This window comes from Monodon monoceros, unplaced genomic scaffold, assembly GCF_005190385.1.
Source record: "Monodon monoceros isolate NGI ecotype Baffin Bay Population unplaced genomic scaffold, NGI_Narwhal_1 Super_Scaffold_10, whole genome shotgun sequence".
In the NCBI taxonomy this organism is placed as follows: Eukaryota; Metazoa; Chordata; class Mammalia; order Artiodactyla; family Monodontidae; genus Monodon; species Monodon monoceros.
In genome coordinates, this window is record NW_021703766.1 from 46,408,052 (window position 1) to 46,429,696 (window position 21,645).

The 21,645-nt window shown below is 52.6% G+C and overlaps 1 protein-coding gene across 8 annotated transcripts; it reads right to left on the reverse strand.

Annotated features, from left to right (window-relative positions):
• Positions 1-5: 5 nt before the first annotated feature.
• COQ8B (coenzyme Q8B) lies at positions 6-21,583 on the reverse strand. Of its 8 annotated transcripts, none has more exons than XM_029206828.1 (16): positions 21,354-21,583; positions 19,874-19,946; positions 17,771-17,875; positions 17,515-17,634; positions 17,307-17,373; positions 15,178-15,255; positions 12,444-12,566; positions 12,217-12,302; positions 10,789-10,929; positions 10,619-10,700; positions 9,537-9,630; positions 7,461-7,602; positions 7,203-7,310; positions 4,199-4,264; positions 1,164-1,250; positions 6-680 (listed from the first exon to the last, which is right to left on the reverse strand). In XM_029206828.1, exons 2-16 carry the CDS (start codon positions 19,874-19,876, stop codon positions 399-401), a joined length of 1,584 nt encoding a protein of 527 aa, XP_029062661.1. In that variant the 5' UTR covers positions 19,877-19,946; positions 21,354-21,583; the 3' UTR covers positions 6-398. The 8 variants fall into 8 exon arrangements, with proteins under 8 accessions (XP_029062661.1, XP_029062638.1, XP_029062670.1 ...); XM_029206805.1 differs by having other exon boundaries at positions 19,874-19,949; positions 21,354-21,574; XM_029206837.1 differs by lacking the exon at positions 21,354-21,583 and adding an exon at positions 20,821-21,312 and having other exon boundaries at positions 19,874-19,949.
• Between the last annotated feature and the right edge of the window lie 62 nt (positions 21,584-21,645).

Consider the following 21,645-nt stretch of genomic DNA (forward strand, 5'->3'; position numbering starts at 1 on the left):
GGGGGAAGGGGAGGGCCACTTTTATTAGGACCAAAGATTCAAACACCGGCCACATCTGGGGGAGACCTGACGCAGAGGTCAGGGGCTCCCCGTCTAGGTGAGTCTGATCTCCACAATGGCAGTGCGGAGGGGCCTAAGGCTCTCTCACATGTTGGCAGACATAAATTAATAGCTGGGTGGAGTTCCTGGATGCTCCCTTTGGAGTGGGGAGAGCAGGATACGGGGCTATGAAGCTGGAGTTCCCTAGTCCCAAGCCCAAGGTGGGTCCCCAGACCTGCAGCAGAGAGGGAAGGAGGCCTCAGAGCAGGGGATGGCCTGCTATGGGGCTGGAATCCCGAGATGGAGTCTCTGAGGGGTTGGAGCAGACATCTCTCTGGTTAGGAGGCTTCGGGCAGTGGCTATGCCTGGCGACTGGCCCAGTAGCGGTGGTAGGTGTCCTGGAAGAGGTCCCGGCAGGCGATGTGGGCATGGAGGCGGGCACAGGCCAGGAAAGCCCCCGCCAGCTTTCTGTGCAGGGCATAGGTCTCTTCAGGCGGTGGGCGAAGCCGGTGCTGCAGCAGCACAGGGATGAGGCCCTGCACACGGCGGGCAGTATCACCCGCTCCAAAGTCGTAGGGGCCCTGGGTGGCGAAGGGCTCCCCCAGGATCATCACGGCCTCCACGTGGGCGTCCGAGAATGCCTAGGGGTCGGGGAAACCAGAGGCAACCAGTGTGGACATACAGCCCTCCATTCCCCCAGAGTCTCAAGTATAAACACAAGCCCCCAGCTCCCCAAAGAGTAATAGGCAGCCTCCACCCCTTCCAGAGCCCCTAAGTGACAAGCAGCCCCCTACTCCTCCCAAAAGAAAGGTCCCTTCCTGTCCTCTCAGGGCCTCCAGTAGACAAATAGCCCTCACTCTCTCTAGAACAGAGAAGCAGCCTCTGTTCCCCGACCCCTCCGTATCCACCAGCAGTCCCCCATTCCTCCCTCTAGAACAGATAAGTGGTGCCCATTTTCTCAGGATTCCTGAGTAGCCAAGCAGCCCCCATTCCCTCATGCTCCCCAGAAGCCCCAGTACAGATAAGCAGCCCCCCTTAGAGTTCCTCACTCATCCACAGTTTCCCCAGTAGAGAGAAGCAGCTCCCCACTCCCCCCAAGAGACACCAGCCCCTACTCTCCCAACCTTGGTCTCAAAGCCTGTGAGAAATTTGAGGTCTCGTGATTTCTGCAGGACCCGGTCTCTATCTCCGTTGGCTGCAGCCATCACCACCTGGGGAGACGGATGTGGGCACAGGGTCAGAGGGATTCAAGGAGGGGTCTGGAGGTGGGAGCTAGAAGCTGGGCCCTGCCAGTACCCACTTCTGTTCTCATCTACCTAAGCCCTCTCACCTAGAAGTCTCTCCTTCCCCACCTTACCCCTGTCTGTGTCTCAAGACTGTTCCAGAGCCTGGGGGCTGCAGTGGTCAGGTGTTCTGCCCACCTGGCTGGGAAGGCAGAGCCTGCCTGGAAACTACCACAGTGAAACAGCACAGAGGAAAGCAGATGTAAGTGGTACCCATGGGTCCAAACACTTAACTGGGCAAGTATGTGATCATGACCCAGAACTGCCTCTGAGGTTGCCATCTCTGTGATCACCTGGTTGATGTCTATTGATGCCTGGTTCCTGCCCTGGACTTGGAGCCCCAGGAAGGCAGGGATCCCGGCTGGGTTTAGTCCCAAGTGGTGCTCACTAAGGAGGCCTTTGGTGAAAACCCCTTGTTTAGCAAATCAGTGTTTGGAGCTAAGCAGCTCTCCAGCCACGCAGGATGGGCAGGAGTTGAGGGCACATGGACAGACAGAAGTGGGAGCCAGCCTGCTTGGGCTCCATCCCAGCTCTGCCACTTGCTGGCTGACTCTGGGGCAAGTCGCTTTGCTTTTTGGGCCTCTGCTTTCTCATCTGTGAAGTGGGGATGATGAAAGCATCTTCCTTGCCAGGCTCTTGGAGGATGAAGGAGGTCTATCTGTGGAGTGCTTCGCACGGTGCCCGCGTGTAGGAAAGGCCATAAATATTATGAGCTACTATTACTATTAAGAGGTGAATAGCAGGGCCCCTACTTCACAGACAAGGAAACAGGCTCCGAGTGAGGAATAGCAAGGAGAGGAGGGGAACTGGGACAAACCCTTCACCACTGAGCTGCCCCTTCTCGGGAGGAAGGGGAATACAGGATTAAATCTGGCGGTCCTGTTCCGTCCCAGCTCCCCCTGCCCCAGCCTGTCTGGCCATCTGTCACGCCTGTGGTCCTTGGGGGGTCCATGTGACAGGCCTTTCTTAAACTGGAAAAGGCTGGGGAGGCGGCAGGAGGGCCGTGCTGAACAGGCCTGTGGTGGGGAGGGGCAGGGGATGTCCCAACTACCCAGAGAGGCCTCGGCTTTGTGCCTCGAGTGGCCTGCAGAGAGGGCCCCAAGGAGCCTCTGTGTGTGTGTGGGGGGGGGGGGGGGTTTACCAATTCCTTCTCGTCCCCATCTAAAGGGTGGCCCCACCATCCCCCAGTCCTCAGGTCAGAACCCCCTCCAACCCCCACCCGCCCAGGCTCCCGGCCTGTCTTAAAAGACCACTCGTTATTCAGGAATTTCCAAATTCTATGTCCCTCCCCTGCTCCAGTCCCTTCCACGGCTCCCCAGGGCACCCGAATAAAGTACAAGGTGCAAAGCATGGCTTCAGAGACCCAGCGTGACTGGGCTGCAGCCTCACTGCTGGCTCCTGCTCTGTCCCCACCTGCCTGCCCAGTCCAAACGTGAACTTCCCTTTGGTCCTCTAGGACCTTACTACTCGGAGTGCGGTCCCTGTACAAGTAGCTTTGGCGTCACCTGGGAGCAGGTTAGAAAGGCAGCATCTTAAGCCTAACTCCAGACCGGAACCTGCATTTTAACACGATCCTGGGGGGGGGGTGGTTCTCGTGCACATTAACGTTTGAGAAGTGCTGCTCTAGTCGGAATATCCTTTTCCACCCCTTGGCCTTTGCCCACGTTATCTGTCTGGAGTACCCTCCTAGTTTCTTCCTGATTGGTCTCCTCATCCCTCAGGTCTCAACTCTGATGTCTTCTCCTCCAGGAAGCCCTCCCTGACCCCCTAGGTCAGGCCAGGCTCCTCATCCGGTCTCCCTCAGTCCCCCGTGATTCTCCCATCCCAGCCCTGACCACTCTGGTCCTTTCTGTCTGTCCCCCTACTGGACTGTGAGTTTTGTGAAGGCAGAGACCTGGACTGCATTGGTCACTGTTGTCCCCAGTATCATCTAGAATAGGACTAGGCACAGAGGGGGGTCAGAGAACGTTTGAATTGATGACCCAGTGATTAGAAGACCTGGGTTGAGGGGCTTCCCTGGTGGTGCAGTGGTTAAGAATCCGCCTGCCAATGCAGGGGACACGGGTTCAAGCCCTGGTCCGGGAAGATCCCACATGCCACGGAGCAACTAAACCTGTGGGCCACAACTACTGAGCCTGTGCACCACAACTACTGAAGCCCACGCACCTAGAGCCCATGATCCGCAACAAAGAGTAGCCCCTGCTCGCCACAACTAGAGAAAGCCCTCATGCAGCAATGAACTCAACGCAACCAAAAAAAAAGGAAGACCCAGGTCGAATGTCCAATCTCAACAAATTAATGAGATGGTGTTTTCTGTGGGCTCTGAGACAAATCAACCTCTGTGGGTGGGAAGGATGGGCAACATGAAGTGAGGAAACACTTCTCAAAGAGGGAACTGCTCACTAGGGAGCAGCTGGAGGGGAGGTATGTGAGCACAAGGCTGGACACCAAGGCCCTGGACAGCATCGGGTGTGGGGTGACAGGCTGGCCATCGTGGGCCTTTCTCTTAAGAGGCAGCTAGAGAGGGGCTGGGAACATGGGCTGTGTAACCAGACTCCCTGAATTACAATCCCAGGTCTGCCGTGACCTCGGGCAAGTGACTTAACGTCTCAGAGCCCCAGTTACTTCCTCTGCAAAATGGGGTTAAAAATGGTCCTCACCTCATAGAGTTGCTTTCTGGTTCAGATCAGCTACCACGTGTACAGCACTTAAAACGGTGCCTGACATAATATTAAGTGCTTGGTATTTGTTAGCTGCTATTAGTATCACTATTATTTATTTCTTCATTCCAGATACTGTGTTTCTCCTTCTCTACAAGCCTTACTATCTGGCTTGAGGCTCGACCCTTCAGAGACTCCAGGATTGGGGGAACTCACCTCGATATAATGGTCTGTGAATTCAGTCCCAAATTCCCGGCTTGCACCAAAGTCCAGCAAGATCACCTGGAAATGAAGGATGGTGAAAGGGACACTGGGAGTCCACCAGTGCTCCCCAGTGTCTATGGGGGTGCCAGGGTCTGTCCTTCTCTCCCCACACGCTGCCCCTCCTGCCCAAGTCCCCGCCCAGCTGCCTCCCCTGGGCTCCTGGCTTCCGGTCTCCACACATCAATCCACCCCCACGTGAAGCTGAAGGGACCTGGTTTTTATTTTTGGGGTCCTAGTTGTTTTTATAATAACATGTTTTAGGCTCAGAAAAAAAAATCTGGAGAATAATAAAATATATGGGAAAGTAAAACCAACACCCACAAATCCTACCACCCAGTTTAAAATATAAAATACTACCAATCTAAGTGGGGCCTGATCCTACCTCCCCCCATCCCCACCCTCTCTTCCAGGGTCACCACTTTCCTGAAATTATTTTTATTATTAAATTGTTTCCTGAAATTCCCATGCATGTGTTGCTATGTTTTCTATACATATGTGGATCCATGAACAAAACATACTAATGTTTTGCATATTTTAAAACGTCATTTAAATGGTATTTATAATAGTTATGCTGCAAGTTCTTTGTGTTCGACATGGTTTTGCAATTCATCCCCATCGCTCTAGCTCATTCATTTCTTCACCGCCGTGTAAGATTTTGTTGCATGAGTATATCATAGTTATCTGCTTGATGGGCACTGTGGTTATTTCTAGGTTTTGCTATTAGAAGCAGTGCTCGCAGATGTAGAGAACAAACGTATGGATACCAAGGGGGAAAAGGGGCGGGGTGGGTTGGGGTGAGGTGGGGAGGTGGTGGTGGGATGAACTGGGAGATTGGGATTGACATCTATACACTAATATGTATACAACAGATAACTAATAAGAACCTGCTGTATAAAAAAATAAACAACATAAAATTCAAAAAAAAGGGACTTCCCTGGTCGCGCAGTGGTTAAGAATCTGCCTGCTAATGCAGGGGACACGGGTTCGATCCCTGGTCCGGGAAGATCCCACATGCCGCGGAGCAACTAAACCCGTGTGCCACAACTACTGAGCCTGCGCTCTAGAGCCCATGAGACACAACTACTGAGCCCATGCACCACAACTGCTGAAGCCCATGCGCCTAGAACCCGTGCTCCGCAACAGGAGAAGCCCGCGCACCACAACGAAGACCCAACGCAGCCAAAAATTAATTAATTATTAATTTTAAAAATTTAAAATAAGTAAATAAAGAATGTAGATAAAATGAACCAAATAAAGTTGAAATGTTTAAAAAACGGCAAAAAAAAAAAAGCAGCACCCCATGAACATGTGTGTAAGTTTCTCTACAACAGTGGAGTTCAAACTGTTTATCATAGCCCACAGCAAGAAGTGAAGATTAGGGGCTTCCCTGGGGGTGCAGTGGTTAAGAATCCACCTACCAATGCAGGGGACACAGGTTCAAGCCCTGGGCCAGGAAGATCCCACATGCTGCGGAGCAACTAAGCCCGTGTGCCACAACTACTGAGCCTGCGCTCTAGAGCCCACGCGCCACAACTACTGAGCCCACGTGCTGCAACTACTGAAGCCCACGTGCCTGGTGTCCATGCTCTGCAACAAGAGAAGCCACCGCAGTGAGAAGCCCACCCACCGCAACGAAGAGTAGCCCCCGCTCGCCACAACTAGAGAAACCCCGCGCGCAGCAACGAAGACCCAATGTGGCCAAAAATAAATAAATAAATAAAATAAAGTTATATATAAAAAAAAAAGAAATGCAGATTGTCCTGGGCACCAGTGCACATGCACATATAAACATAAAACAAAAGTGTCCTGAAATAATATGCATCCCTCCCATCTGCAACACATTCTATCCTTTTAAAACAAAAACTGCTTTTGAGACCCAGTAAATTGACATCAGGCCTCTTATCACCACACCGGAGGAAGGAAAACACCCCCCCTGGGGTGCGAGCCTTGGAGGGACGCAGGCTGTCTGTGCACTTGGGGGGAAGAGGGTGTCAAGGGACTGAGGCTGGACTAAGTGGGGTCATGTCACACTCACCACAGGGCTCACTTGATCCTGAGGGCGTTGGAAGCTGTAGAAGGGACAGCTTGGCCAGACTGTGTCTTAGAAAGACCCCTCTGGGGACAGAACGCCACAGACCACTTTGGAGAGCCACTTAGCAACCATGCACGCTGAGAGTTTTTCAGTCCCAACTGTCACCCCCAGGCCTTTGGACAGCCTGTGTCCTTTGCCAAGTATGCTCCTCCCTGCTCCTTAGATGGCTGTCCTTCTCTTGTCTTTCTGCTTTCACCTTCCTTGACCCCACCCACTCCAGGCAGGGTCAGCCACTTTTCCTGGCTTCCCACCGCCCCCTGGGCCTCCCCCATCACTGGCCCCTCGCCTGTGCTTCCTCATCAAGGGATTAACCACAGGTCACACTTTCTGGTGATGGGTCCCTGCATTGGACTGGGAACTCTGGGAAGGCAAGGATCAGGTTGTCTTGGCATCATTTTCAAGAGACAGTAGGTGCTTGGTGTGTTCTAAATGAATGATGGGTGTGGTAATGATGACTGTCTTGCAAAAGTGGTGCTCCCTCTTCTCCACTGCCACTAGGAAGCCACTGCCTAGCCAGGGACTCCATTTCCCAGCATCCCCTGCATCTAGACTAGCCCCATGACCAGTTCTTATCGGTGGAATGGTGAAGGGAACGATGGGTCACTTCCAGCCAAAGCAGTTAAGACAGTGGGTTACCCTCTCAACCTCGCTTTCCCCTTGCACTGGAAGGAGAGCCATTCAAGTCCTAGGGGATGGCACACTCACAAAAGGGAAGGAGCCTGGGTCCCTGACTCACTGCATGGAGGAGGGCCACTCCAGCCTGTTACATGGGTAATCGACTACTACTGTGTTGAGCTACTGCCATATTGGGAAATACCTGTTACAGCAGCTAATGTACCCTGACACACAACACAAGGAACCAACCTGGTGGCTGGAGGCATCATACAGGAAGTTGGCCCAGTTGGGGTCCGTCTGCATGAATCGGAACTCAAACAGCTCCCGAAGACAAAGCCTCAGGAGCTGGAAGCAGATCTGGGGTGGGAAGGAGGAGTAACAGACATCTCAGAGCCATGTGCCCCTGTAATGCCTTCTGAGGCCTGGAGAGGGACCATGGGTCTGGGTTGCCCTGTCAGCTGTGCCCCAGAGCAGCACCCTCCCTACTGTCCCATGAGCCCCATGTACCTGGTTCCGGATGTCCTGGCTCAAGCCCTGGCACTGGTCCAGCGGGACCCCTCCAGCCAGCTCCATGCCCAGCACCCGCGTCGTGCACAGCTCCTGAATAACGGCTGGCACCCGAAAGAAGGGGTCGTCTGCCAACAGCTGCCTGGGGCAGATGGGAGGGGCGGGGATGGGACTTCACACTTCAGGCCCCTGTGGCCCTGCTCGAGGCCTCCCCCTCCTCTGAGGAGTCTTCCATGAACAGTCTTTGTCTTGCCTTTCCTCCTGCCCTTCTCTTTCCTGTCTGTCTGGAGTGATGGCCAATACCTGGTTGGATGGACATTCATTCAGACATTTCATTCATTCACTCATTCACCAAATATCTCCATGGCACCCACTCTGTGTCTGCCCCTAAGCTGGGTGCTGCTGGAGACCCAATTACCACCTCCCTTCCGGAAACACTTCTCTGTTGGTCGCCCCGGGATGAACTCAGTGTATTAATTAAGCTTGGTGAGCATGACTTTCTCATCAACTTATCAATTAATCCATCCAAAAAACAGTCACTCGTATACAAATCTCCGAGTCCACAGTGATGCTCACTGGCCACTCCTTGGAGTCATTATTCTGAACGCTGGCTAATAAAGGGAAAGGACCTTTCTCGGTGTCCATCCCTGTGCTGGATGATGCTGGGTGACAGAGCAGTAGATGAGCCCCAGGCGTGACCCCCCCCACACACAGCAGAGACTACACTCTAACAAACAGGCCAATAATAGATTGAGATAGGTGTGTCAATGGAAGATGTGGGAGGCAAAGAATATGAGCGAGCCCTCTGGTTGGGGACCTGGGGGATGGCTGGAGTTGGGGGGTGGGGGGACAGGGAGATGGGGAGGAGCCGGGGAAATGAGAAATGATGTGGGTTTCATCCTAACAGCACTGGGAAATCCCGTGAGGTGGTGGTCTCCCCAGATCCCACACTGGAGTGCTCTGTCCCAGCCCACCTGACACTCTCCATCTCCAGGTCCTGCTTTGGGGGCTTTTATTTTTGTCCTTGTTTATCAGATCTCTGACGTTTGATCTGCTCCTCACAGGGCAGGACTCTGCTGAGCATTCAGTCAGCACAATTCCCTTTTATCCTCACTCCCCCTGAGGAGGGCGCTCTCCTAAGGCCACTGGGCAGATTAAGGCCACCCAGCCTGTTAAGGGCTGACCCAGGCCTGGATCCTGACTGGATCCCATATCTGAGCCCATGCCCCTAACCCTTGCCTTCTACTGCCCTTTCTCTGGCTTCGTATCTACAGAGCCGGGCTCAGTAAACGTGTGGGCCACGCTCCACGCTGTGGAAGGTCTCACTGAGGTGTAATTAATTGCCGCTTATCATGACGCCGCTAAGATACAACCACCGTTCCATGTGGCTGTAGTTCATTCCCTTCTGATGCTGTACGGATTGTGCTGACGAACATACCGTGACTTATCTATCCACCCTGTTGGATGAATTTGATAGATTTGGGTTGTTTCCAGTTCGGGGCTGTTGCGGCTCTGAGAATTCTCGAAGTCTGATGGTGTGTACTGGCATTAAGGGTCACTGGAGTATTTAGGCAGGAGGGCAACTGTCGGGTTGGATGTGAACACTGAGGCTTGATGATGCCCAACCATTCTCCAAAATGCTTGTATCAATTTCTCCCTCTGTCCACAGTGTACAAAGGATGCCCTGGAGCCCCGTTCTCTCCAACTCTTGACACAGACAGACTGCTTCATCTCTATTAGTCCGGTGAGTGTAACGGTATCTCGTGTGACGGACTGCCTGTTGACAAGTCTGTCTCCCCCATCAGACTGCAGTGGTTCTGCGTCCCATTTGACAGATGAGAAAGTAGAGACATTTAGAGAGAAGTGACCTGCCTAAGCTCACAGAGGACACAGGGTGTGAACGAAGTAATGAGTGAAGGCATGGATGGATGAATAAATGAAGAGAAAGAGTCTGCCAGCCCTACCCCAGGGCTCCAGCTGCCGGAGGCTGTGAGGGCATCCACCTCCCTCTCAGCCCCGGAGGGAAGCTGGAGGGAGGAAGAGGGCCTCCAGGGGCCTGTAGGGGCCTCAGCTCACCTGAAGTTCTGGGCACAAGCCGCCTCACGACGGTAGTCACATTCCAAAGCCAGCTCCCGCTGCAAGGCCTGCAGGCTCTGCTCTGCAAACAGGCCTGAGGGGCGGCAGCCGTGTCAGACAGGGAAGGCCACAGCCTGCCCCTCGCCCCCTGCCCGACCCCTCAGGCTCCCACTCAGGGATGTCTTCTCTTGCCAGTCGTGCCTCTCACTCTGTCCCTGTCTCACCGTCCCTCACCCCATCCACTCCATGCCTTTTACCCACACTGTCTGGCCACACACTCCCCTTGTCCTTCACACAACTGCGGGCTCCACGGAAGCCTCTCTGCTCGGGTCTCTTTCTCAGGCACACACAGCGGTCCTTAGGCCCCTATCATAGTCACATCTGCCGCCTATTCTCTGTCCATTTTTCTTTCTTAAAAATATTTTGGCCGCACCTCGTGGCATGTGGGATCTTAGTTCCCATCTTAGTTCCCTGACCAGGGATCGAACCTGGGCTCCCTGCAGTGGCAGCGTGGAGTCCTAACCACTGGACCGCCAGGGAAGTCCCTCTCTGTCCTTTTTTTCATACTCTCTCACACTGCTCTCAGTGTCTCTGAAGCTTACTTCTGGGCCTGACTCCCTCCCTCTCTCCTCTCTCTCTCTTCCTCGCTCGCTCTCTCGTGCGCGCGCACACACACACACACCTCTGCTCCATCTCCCCCAGGCACTGTCTCACATGCTGTGACACACACACGAGGTCCCACTTACGCTCCCTTCCTGTTTCTGTGGTTCTTTCTCAGGCCTCCAGTCCCTCTCCACACACCCCCTGTGTGTCTGTTTCTGGATTTCTGTCTGGGCTCCTGTTGGCATCTCTGAGTTTGTCTTTTTCTCACACGCCCATACTACTCTGGGCTTTCCCCGCCGTGGTGTCCCTTTGTTCTGTCTCAAACACGCAGACTGAGGCATTCACTCAGGCTCACACACACAAGGGCACACCCTGCCCCAGCTGGCCCTCCCCCTCCCCCCCCCCCCCCCCCCCCATCTAGCCCCGCTTTCCCTCTTCAGGGCGACCCTCCCACAGTCAGGGTGGATTGCGCGCCTCACCCTCCGGCACGGCCACGCTTATCTTGAGCACCGCCAGCAGGTTCTGGATGTCGCTCTGGATGCTCTGGGCGACGCCTGGATACTGGGAGGGGAGGAGGGGAGGAGGATGGGAGTCACCCCTCTGGGGCGGCCGGGTGCCCAGCCCACCCCCACCCCACCTCCCCTCTCACCTGGATCTTCACGGCCACCTCTGTCCCATCCCTCAGCACGCCCTGGTGCACCTGCCCGATTGAGGCAGCAGCAAAGGGCACCTCCTCCAGAGAGGCCACCTTGGCCTGCCAGTCCTTGCCGAGCTCCTCTTCCAGAACTCTCTGGGGATAGTGGTCATGACAATCATCACCATGTTTCAGGCAGCCAGGTTCACATTCTGTGCTGAGCGCTTTGCACGTTAATAACCCCGCTCACCACGCGTGGGGCCCTGGGCCAAGCTCTTGGCCGCTGCCCCACTTTACAGATGAGGAAACTGAGGCTCAGAGAGACCTCTTGACCAAGGTGATGAGCCAGGCGCTGGCAGACTGGGAGGCCCAGCTTGAGCCCATACTCCCGAGGCCGTGCGGGCTGATGTGTGGATTGCTATTATGTAAGGTTAAGATTGATAATAATCCTTCAGTATACCCATATATTGTATTATTAACTCAAAAGTTAATGTGATAAAGAAGAACTAAAATTTACAGAGAGCTTCCTGTGGGCTGGGCCCTATATAAAGTGGCTCAGAGAAGGGCAGTAATTGCCCAGGGTCACATGGCAAGGGAGCCAAACAGAGCTCAGAGGGCAGGCAGCTGGATTCCGGATTCCACACCCTTGCCCAGGCATTTACTCAGTGCCTGGTGCTGTGCCAGTCTATTTACAGACACTCCCTCCTTTAATTAAAAGACGGGTAATAAGAACAGGTAACACCTGCATGTCATTCACGGGGTGCCAGGGACCCTTCAAAGTGCTTTACACATACACTGATTTCCATAGCCCCATGATGTGGCCGTTGCTATCACTACCACCAATCACAGATGAGGTAACTGAAGCACAGAGAGGGCAGGCCACACGTCTAACCGCACAGGTAGTAAGTGGCAGAGCCAGGGTTTGAACTCCCGAAGTCTGGTCCCTGACCACAGCACTTCACCGCTTTTTTTTTTTTTTTTTTTTTTTTTTTTTTTTGCAGTACGCAGGCCTCTCATTGTTGCGGCCTCTCCTGTTGCGGAGCACAGGCTCCAGATGCCCAGGCTCAGCGGCCATGGCTCACGGGCCCAGCCGCTCCGCGGCATGTGGGATCTTCCCGGACCGGGGCACGGACACGTGTCCCCTGCATTGGCGGGCCATCGGCAGGCGGACTCTCAACCACTGCGCCACCAGGGAAGCCCATTCACCGCCTCTTTAACAGCCCTGACGGAGCCCTGAGCCTGCCAGGAACTCGACTAAGTGCTCTACACCATTCTCTCATTTACTCATCACAACAGTCCTATGAGACGTGTGCTTTAGTGGTCCCCATTTAACAGATGGGGACACAGGCTCAGAGTGAGACGGGGAGCACAGCCACGAAGACGCGAGGGCCAGGCAGGTGGGGCACGCCTCCCTCGCCAGCCTTTCCCCCTCTGGGCGCTCACCTGCAGCTGCCAACGGGGCATGAAGTCGGCGCTCTGGCGAACCCGCTCGAAGATGCGCTGCAGCTGGGGGCTGATGAAGCTGTTGTCTTGGGAGACATCGGGAAGAGGGAAGCAGTGAGGGGAGAGGCCAGGAGGGGCCCCTGTGGGAGTCTGAAGTTGGGGCTTGGTGGTAGGTGGGGTAGGGTGGAACTGAGGTCAGGGGTCAGGAGTCAAGGGTTATGCTGTACCCTGGATGCTGAGCATTTGGCCAACCTTGAGGGCAGCCCCCCGAACCGTACACAAGGTCTGCACAATCCGCTCGGCATTGGCCTCCGAAAGGAAAAAGCTGGAGCCCGGCCGGGAGCCTCCCTCTGGGGTGGAGAGAATAATCATTAGTATGGCAACCACAAAAATAATCAGTATGACACCACTGCACACCTACCAGAACGGCTAAGACAAAAAAGACAATACCAAGTGTTGGCAAAGACGTGGAGCACCTCGACACTGCCGATGAGACTGCCATGGCCCAAGCCCTTTGGAAAGCAGCTGGGAAGTTTCCAGTAAAGCACACACCTACACCTGATGCAATTTGCCTCCTAGGTATATCCCCAAGAGAAAGGCATAAATGTATCCACCAACAGATACTCCAAGAAGGCTCAAGGTAGCATTATTCATAACAGTCCCAAACTGGAAACAACCCAAATGACCATCGGTAGAATGAACAAAGGAATTGTGGAATAGTCACAGGGTGACTATTACAGTGTTGAATAAACAACCTACAACCGCTCACAGCAACATGGATGCATCTCTCAAATAGAATGCTGAGCAAAAACACCAGACACATACGAGAATACACTGTCTGATTACATGCGTATAAAGGAGCAAAAACAGACAAAACTAATCTCAGGGGGTCAGAAGCCAAGACAGTGGTGACCCTTAATGAGGGGGGAGGTACCAGAATACGGCACGAGAAGAGCTTCTGGAGAACGAGGGCAGCAATTCTCTAAGTGTGTTCTGGGGGCCCCTGAGACCCTTTAGGAGGGTCTGTGAGATCAGAACTATTTTCATAATAATATTAATATGTTATTTTCCCTTTTTTACTCTCATTCACCCACAAATGTTCAGTAGAGTTTTCCAGAAGCTGTGACCTGTGATGCTGTCATTTCTCTGACGGCTGATGGAGAGAGAGAGTGTGTGTATGTGTGTGTGTCTGTGTGTGTGTATTCTTGTGTTTAAAATTTTTTTCAGTTTTAGTCTCTAATACAGCAAATATCCATAAATACAACCCCACATAAACAAGTTCTTGGGGTTCTCATTCTATTTTTTAATACCTTTATTGAGATATAATTCATATATGATATAATTCACCCATTTTAAGGTGCACAGTTCAATGGCTTCTAGTATATTCAGTTGTGCAACTACTACCACAATCAATTTCAGAACATTTTCATCACTGCTAACCTGTTAGCAGTTACCCCCTCCCATTTCCCGCATCCGCCTCCCCTTGAGTCCCTGGAAACCATTAATCTACTTTCTGTCTCTGTAGACTTCCCTCTTCTGTACATTTCAGATAAACGGAATCATATGATATGTGGCCTTAAAAAAAAAATGTGGCCTCTTGTCTCTGCCTTCTTTCACTTAGGATAGTGTTTCAAGATTCAACCACACAATAGCATGGATCAGTCCTACATTCCTTTTTTTTTTTTAAATAAATTTATTTTTGGCTGTGTTGGGTCTTTGTTTCTGTGCGAGGGCTTTCTCTAGTTCTTTCTCTAGTTCTCTAGTTCTCTCTCTAGTCTTCCTGGACCGGGGCACGAACCCGTGTCCCCTGCATCGGCAGGCAGACTCTCAACCACTGCGCCACCAGACAAGCCCTACCTGCAACTTTTTATTTTGAAAAAGATCCAAATAGACAGAAAGACTGCATTCATAGCACCGTGAATACCTGATTCAATGTTTTAACATGCTGCCTCACCCACTTTATCTGTGCATGTGTACCCAGACACTGACCAATACTTTTGCTGACTGATTTGCACTCCACTTGTGTGAATAATAATAATCCCCTACACAATCACCGTGCCATCACACCCAAGAAAATTAACACTAATTCTTGAATACCTACTACCCAGTCATATTCAGATTTTCCCAATCGTCCCCAGAAGTCTTTTTTTTTTGAAAGTGTTTAGATTTCTATCTTTTTTTTTTAATTTTAATTAATTTATTATTTATTTTTTTTTTTGGCTGTGTTGGGTCTCCGTTTCTGTGTGAGGGCTTTCTCCAGTTGCGGCGAGCGGGGGCCACTCATCGCGGTGCGTGGGCCTCTCACTGTCGTGGCCTCTCCCGTTGCGGAGCACAGGCTCCAGATGCGCAGGCTCAGTAGTTGTGGCTCACGGGCTTAGTTGCTCCGTGGCATGTGGGATTCTCCCGGACCAGGGCTCGAACCCATGTCCCCTGCACTGGCAGGCAGATTCTCAACCACTGCGCCACCAGGGAAGCCCACCCAGAAGTCTTTCATAGTTATTTTCTTTTCGAACATCCAACCATGGCTCACACATTCCATTTGTCAGTTATTATCTCTCTAGTCTCTTTTTCATCTAGAATATCCACCCGTTTTTGTTTCAAGACATCGACCTGTTGCGGAATCATACCCACAAATGCTGATCTCTACACAGCCCGGTCCGTCTCTGTTGTCCACAGACCCTCACCGGCACTCCTTTTTTCACGCTTCCTCTCCTGGTCACAGTTAAGCACTCAACTCTGGATGGCTTACATTTTTTTCTCTCATGACCTGCTTCTACTCAACACCATCCTGACAGCAGCTTCACCCTGTTATGAGCACTCCACCACGACCCTAAGAGGTGGCTATGTTATCATCAGCTCCATTCTCCAGTTGAGGAAACTGGGGCTCAGAGAGGTGAAGCCACTTACCCCAGGTCACACAGCAAGGCCAGGGTGTGGACCCAGGCAGCGTGGTTCACGTACCTGATTGTACACGTCCTCCGGGCAGGGACTTCTTGGCCATCTCAGCTAGTGCTCCCAGCCCCAATCTCACAGCCAGTCCTGGGGAGTGAGAGAGGAGCCTGAGTGCCCACTTGCCCTGGGGAGATCTCCTCCCCCACCCCCTCCCCACCCCGCTGACCCTCTCTCCTCTCTGTCTCTCTTTATGTATACCTGTCTCCCAACTCTTTGTAGTCAGCTCTTTGCATCCCTCTGTCTCCAAATCAGTCTCTAACTCACTCTCTCCCTGCTTGAGGTTCCCTTGGAGGTGAGACTACCTCTTTCTCCATCCCTCTCTCCTTGTCTCTGTCTCCCAGGTTAGTGGTTCTCACCCCTGGCTGCACACAGAGTCATATGAGGAGCTTTTGTAAATACAATGCCCAGGCCCTACCACTGAGGTTCTGGTTGAACTGGCCTGAGATGAGGCCTCAGAATTCTTTTTCTTTTAAGCATCCCAGATGATTCTAGTGTGCAGCCATGGGTAAGAAGGCCCCAAAATGATCCCCCCAGGACTCTCTGTCTTCCTATGACTCCTGTTTCTCTGTCCACATCTCCTCTTCTTCATGCTCACCTCTCCTTTTCTAAGTCAGTTATTTCTCCACCTCTGCCCTTCCGTCCACCCGGCATGTCTGTCTAGGCCTCTTTCCCTCAGTTCCTCCTTTGGATGTTAGCTCTCTGGCTCTGATTTCCTCTGCCTCCTCTGTCTCCTTGTCCTTAAAGACATCTCGAGTCACTCTGCCTCTTTCACTGTCACCATCTCCGTAAATAATTGTAGTTGGAATTTTCTGAGCACTTTTCTCCATGCCAGGAACCATTCCCAGTGCCTTTTATGCATTGACTCATCTTGTCCTCACACCCTCATGAGAGAAATTTTACAGAAAAGCTTCCATTTTACAGAAAAGGAAATCGAGGCTCAGAGAAGTTAAGTAACTTATCCAGAGTCACAAAGCGAGGATGCGGCAGAATCACCTGTTGAACCCCGCGCAGCCTGGTGCCAAAGCTCTAACCAGTGTATTTGACTCCTTCAATTGGTATCTTTAAAACCTGAACCATGATCCACAGCAAAGAAGACATTCGCATTATAACCGGTAGAGACCGATATATATATGTTTCATGAAACAAGACTTTCTCTTACTCTACATGTACACATATTTTCCATTCTTCTTTTCTTCTTTTTTTTTAGCTGTGTTGGGTCTTCGTTGCTGCGCGCGGGCTTTCTCTAGCTGTGGCGAGCGGGGGATGCTCTTCGTTGCAGTGCGTGGGCTTCTCATTGCGGTGGCTTCTCTTGTTGGGGAGCACGAGCTCTAGGCGCGCAGGCTTCAGTAGTTGTGGCACGTGGGTTCAGTAGTTGTGGCTCACGGGCTCTAGAGAGCAGGCTCAGTAGTTGTGGCGCACGGGCTTAGTTTCTCCACGGCGTGTGGGATCTTCCTGGACCAGGGCTTGAACCCGTGTCTGCTGCACTGGCAGGTGGATTCTTAACCACTGCGCCACCAGGGAAGCCCTGCATGAAATAATGGACACGGGTTCAAGCCCTGGTCCAGGAAGATCCCACATGCCGCGGAGCAACTAAGCCTGTGCACCACAACTACTGAGCCCACGTGCCACAACTACTGAAGCTCGCGCGCCTAGAGCCGTGCTCCACAAGAGATGCCACTGCAGTGAGAAGCCCGCACACTGCAATGAAGAGTAGCCCCCACTTGCCGCAACTAGAGAAAGCCTGCACGCAGCAGACCCAACACAGCCATAAATAAATAAATAATTAATTAAAAGAAAATTAGTTCATGCAGGTTGTGACCTGAAGTTTGAATAATTCTGCTGCATGACCCGGGGTCAAGTCACTTCACCTCCCTTAGCCTCCACTTCCTCATCTATAGAACGGAAACAAACACTCATTGATTCAGTGCAGAGGCCACATGTGTATGGGGCCCTAAACATTCCAAGTTCTCAATAAACACAACATTCCTCTCTATATCTCTTGGTTCTACAGGACTTTGCCTTCATTCTTTTCCCATCTCTCCCTCCTCTCTCTGTCTCTGATCCACTCTCTCCCTTGCTTCATTGTGTAAATGTCACCTCCTCTGATCTAGGTCACAATCTCCCACAGTCATACCTACCCCCAAAGTTGGCCAAGCGGCTGACGCGGGAGGTGGGCACCTTGCGCTCTCGAGAACGGTCACTCAGCTGGGAAACGGAGAGAAGGTCTGAGCGGGAAAAGGTGGACACAGCACACAGGAAGTCCAACCAACCTGCCACCACACCCTTCCCCAAGCTCGGGAGGCCAGCTGCCTTCATGGGGTGTTGCTGGGTGTGGGGCAATGATACCTGGGGCCGGGCTGTCTTCCTGATCCGGGCCTCCCGTGCCTTGCGAATGTCTTCCTCACCCAGGCCCCTGCCAGGCCCATCCTGGTGAAGCTTTTGGGTCCAAGGACCCCCACATGGCCCCTGCAAGAGACGGGAACACCGGTAACAAGTGGAGAACGTACCATCAGCCTGGCCCCTTTAGACCCCTCCCTGTCCTTTGACTCCCTGAAGCCTCCCTCAGCCTCCTCCCCTTGGAGATCCCTCCCCAGCCTCTTACCCAGCAGAGGGGCCCAGGCCCCAGGGCCCCACAAGGCAGACCAGTAGTCCGGCCCCACTGTCCACAGGTCCCCCGTAGTAGGCCCCCCACCTCCAGCCACATTGTCTGGGGGAGAAGAGGAGGGATTATTCGGGTAGGAATTGTGGGACTGACCTCCCTGCTTTGCCCGTCTTTGCCTCACATTCTTCCGTGTCCACCCTAAGACTCCCACCACCAAAGACTTCCTCCCCTGTTAACAGGCCCCCAGTTTCGCCTGGTTCCCTCTCTCGTTGCTAAGAACCCACAGTTCTTCCCGAACACCTCTTCAAACCACTTTCCCCTGGTCCCACTCCGCGCCGTTGCTAAGGTCCTCCCCTGTTGCTAGACACCCACAGATCCTCCAGGGCTACCTCTCCACTCCTCTGAGCACCCCCATCATTGCTAGGCACCGCCTTCCCCTCGGTTGCTAGGCACCCACAACTCTTCCGGTGTTCCCCCTACCAACCCCGTTACTGGGTACTTCCCCCGGTTGCTAAGCACCCACTCCCCGGCTCTGGGTCAGCTATGCGCAGGGGCGGGGGAGGGGCCAGGGGGGTTAGGGGGGCCGGGGGTGGGGGGGAGGGGCCGGGGGGTCCCGGGGCGGGGCGGCTCCTGCATTTCTGGAAGTCTTCTCATGCCCGCCCCCTCCGGTCAGCTAGCGAATGACGGAGGAGCAGATCAGGGGCCTCAGGGTGGGCTGGGCCACGGCCTAAGGGTAGGGTAGGGTGCGCTGGGCCACATCCACATCCGTAGCGCTCACGTGCTATTTTGTGCCCTTCCACTCACTTCAAAGTGCCTTGTCCGCGGCGGACCTTTTAGTTTCCTACACGTCTATTTTACAAACATTCCTCTCCTTTACAAACTCCACACCTCTCCTTTGCGCGAACATTTTGTCAGCCTCCGTTTTCCTTATTTGTACCCCTAGTAGGCTCAACATCTCTCCTTTGAACACACATCTTCCCAGCAAACATTTCCCTTTCACATGGAGCCCATATCCTGGTACCCAACCTCCTCCCTTGCACATATAACCCCCCTGCCTTGCTCACCAGCTGTTTCCCTCAGTGTGCATAAACCCCCTCACACCTAGCCCTTTGCACACTGGGCCCCTGTTCCCTCCTACACCCTGCTCTCTCAGCTCCCCGCCCACCTGCAGGATGGTGTGAGTGGGAGCCCTTTGTTTCCTGTAGGCCTGACATTTTCCAGAACACACTCAGCCAAGATTCCCAGTGCTGACTCAGGAGCCTTGGCATCCCAGAAAACCAGCTCCCAGCTCAGCTGGGTGTGTGTGTTGTTGATGGGGGAGGGAGGACAGGCTTAAAGCCTGCTTCCCCCCCCCCGCCCCAGTAAACTGACTCACCCCTCTTCTCACAGTCTGGAATAGAAGCAGCTGGCTGGGACATCTCTCCCACCACTGGGAGAGAGGATATGACACTCCCCACACAGAACTGCCTCCCCCAAACCCTGTCTAACCCCCTTTGTCAGGAATCAGACCTCCCTGTCTCTGTCCCTGTGCTACGTGACCTCAGAAGAGCCTCAACACTTTCTGGATCTCAGCTTCCCAGCCTGTATGATGCATTAGGGGGACCCTGCTATGACTTCCCATTGGTCTGTAAAGAGATGATTCATTTTAGATTCCTGGGTCTGTGCCCAATGCCCCTTTCCAGGTGACTGTTTCAAAACAGAAACCACCCCCTGTACTCTTCCAGACACAAGGGTCTGACTCAGGAGCTAGGTGGCAGCTCACTCTTGGGGGCAAAATATATAAAAAGTACCTATGACAATAACTTATCCTACAGGGCTGTGACTCATGGTACCAAGCCTGGTATCAGATACATGAGATCATATCAAATAGCCTGGTGGCTACAAGCAAAGACTACAGGCTGGCAGAGCTCTGAGCCTCAGTGTCCCCATTTATAAAGTGGGGCCATGGCATCCCCTCCTGCTCAGTGTTAGTGAGAAAGGGATGCAGTGAAACAGTGTCTGTAGAGAGGTTGGCACGGAGCTGGTACAGAACAAGAGCTCTATACATGAGAGAAATTTCTTATAGAAAAAATATTCTTTTCAAAATTTCTATTGAGCGCTTACCATTTGCTTTTCTAGGCACTGGGGACACAGCAAGGAACAATACAGGCAAAAATCTTTGCCCTCTTGGTGCTGGCTTCTGGTGAGAGGCACAATAAAATACATAAGTATATGTAATAAGGTGACACTTGTTAAAGAGAAAAACAAACCAGGGAAGGGCAGGGAGAGGAGGGAAGAGTGTGCGTTTAAATAGGGTGGAAAGGAAAGGCCTCACTAAGGAGACATCGTTTGAGTAAAGACCTGAAGGAGGTGAGGAAAGGAGCGATTGAAATAGCTGAGGAAAGAATGTTCCAGGCAGAGGGAACAACCAGTGTAAAGTCCCTGTGCTGAAGATATCTCAGAGAAATAGCAAAGATGCCAATGGGCAGAGTGAGTAAGAGGAAAAGGATTAGATGAGGTCTGGAAGGTAAGCAGAGGCAGCTCACGTATGGTGAAGACTGTGGCTTTTTTCCTGAGTAGAATGGCAACCACTGAGGATTCTGAGCAGAGGCAGGACTGATTTACAGAAAATATTCTTACTTCCGGCTCTTCTTCCAACATCCCCAGCCTCAAAATCAAGTTGTATCACTCGATAGTGACCAAAGGGACTTCCCTGGTGGTCCAGTGGGTAAGGCACTCCCAATGCAGGGGGCCGGGGTTTGATCCCTGGTCAGGGAAATAGATCCCACATGCATGCTGCAACTAAGACCTGGCTCGGCCAAAATAAATAAAATAATAAATATTAAAAAAAAATAGTGACCAAAGACCCAAATTTTGGATTAGATGGGCCAAAGTTCAAATCTACACAATTGAGATGTGTGATCTTTTTTTCCCCTTTTTTTGGCCTCTCCAGGCGGCTTGCGGGATCTTAGTTCCCCGTCAAGGGATCGAACCCAGCCCCCCTGCAGTGGAAGCACAGAGTCCTAACCATTGGACTGTCAGAATTCCCTAGATGTGTGATCTTGACTCACCGCTTTGCCTTTCTGTGCCTGTTTCCTTGGCGGTGCAATGGGGATGATGATCAACCCTACCTTACAAGATTTTGGGTATAAAGCGGTAAGTACAGCGCCTGGCACAAAGCAAGTATACAAATGTAAATGCTATTGTAAATAAATAAAAATCCCCATAACAACCCTTTTTACAGATGGGGAAATGGAGGCTCTGAAGAGACAAGTCTGTTGGGAGAGGTCATCCAGGAAGTAAGTGCTGGAGCCAAGCTTTGAAACCAGGCGTTCTAGCTTCAGAGATTAAGACCCTGGTTTTGCCCGTCATTTAACCCTAGGCAAATTCTTTCACTGCTCTGGGCCTCAGTTTCCCAGTTGGTAAAAGTGACTGGCTCTTGTGGCACTGAACACACATTTTTCAAAACAGTAAAGTAATATAATGTATCCTCATTTTACAGGTGAGAAAACTGAGTCTGGGGCTGGGGCAGGGGGTTGGGAGAGGAAGTCACTCGTTCAAGGTAACACAGCTAGGAACTAGCAGAGGCGGGTCTCGAACTCACGCAAGTAGAATTCCCAACTCTTCGAAAGTCCTTCCCGGCGCTGCGTGAAGAATGGGCACGCTGCCGGACTCGTCGCCGGGGATTATAGGGAGACTAAACTAGTCACTCGAGGGTGTGGAGACGTAGGGTTAATTGCGAGGGTGCTGCGAGGGGCCCCACTGATCCGGGACCAGGATCCCGGCGCCCCATACCTAACCTTGACTAGCTCGAGGCGCTCGCGGTCCTCCGCGCGAATGGAGACGGGAGGAGCCAGACAAGGCCCATACCCCTTTACGTCACGTCCGGCGAGGCG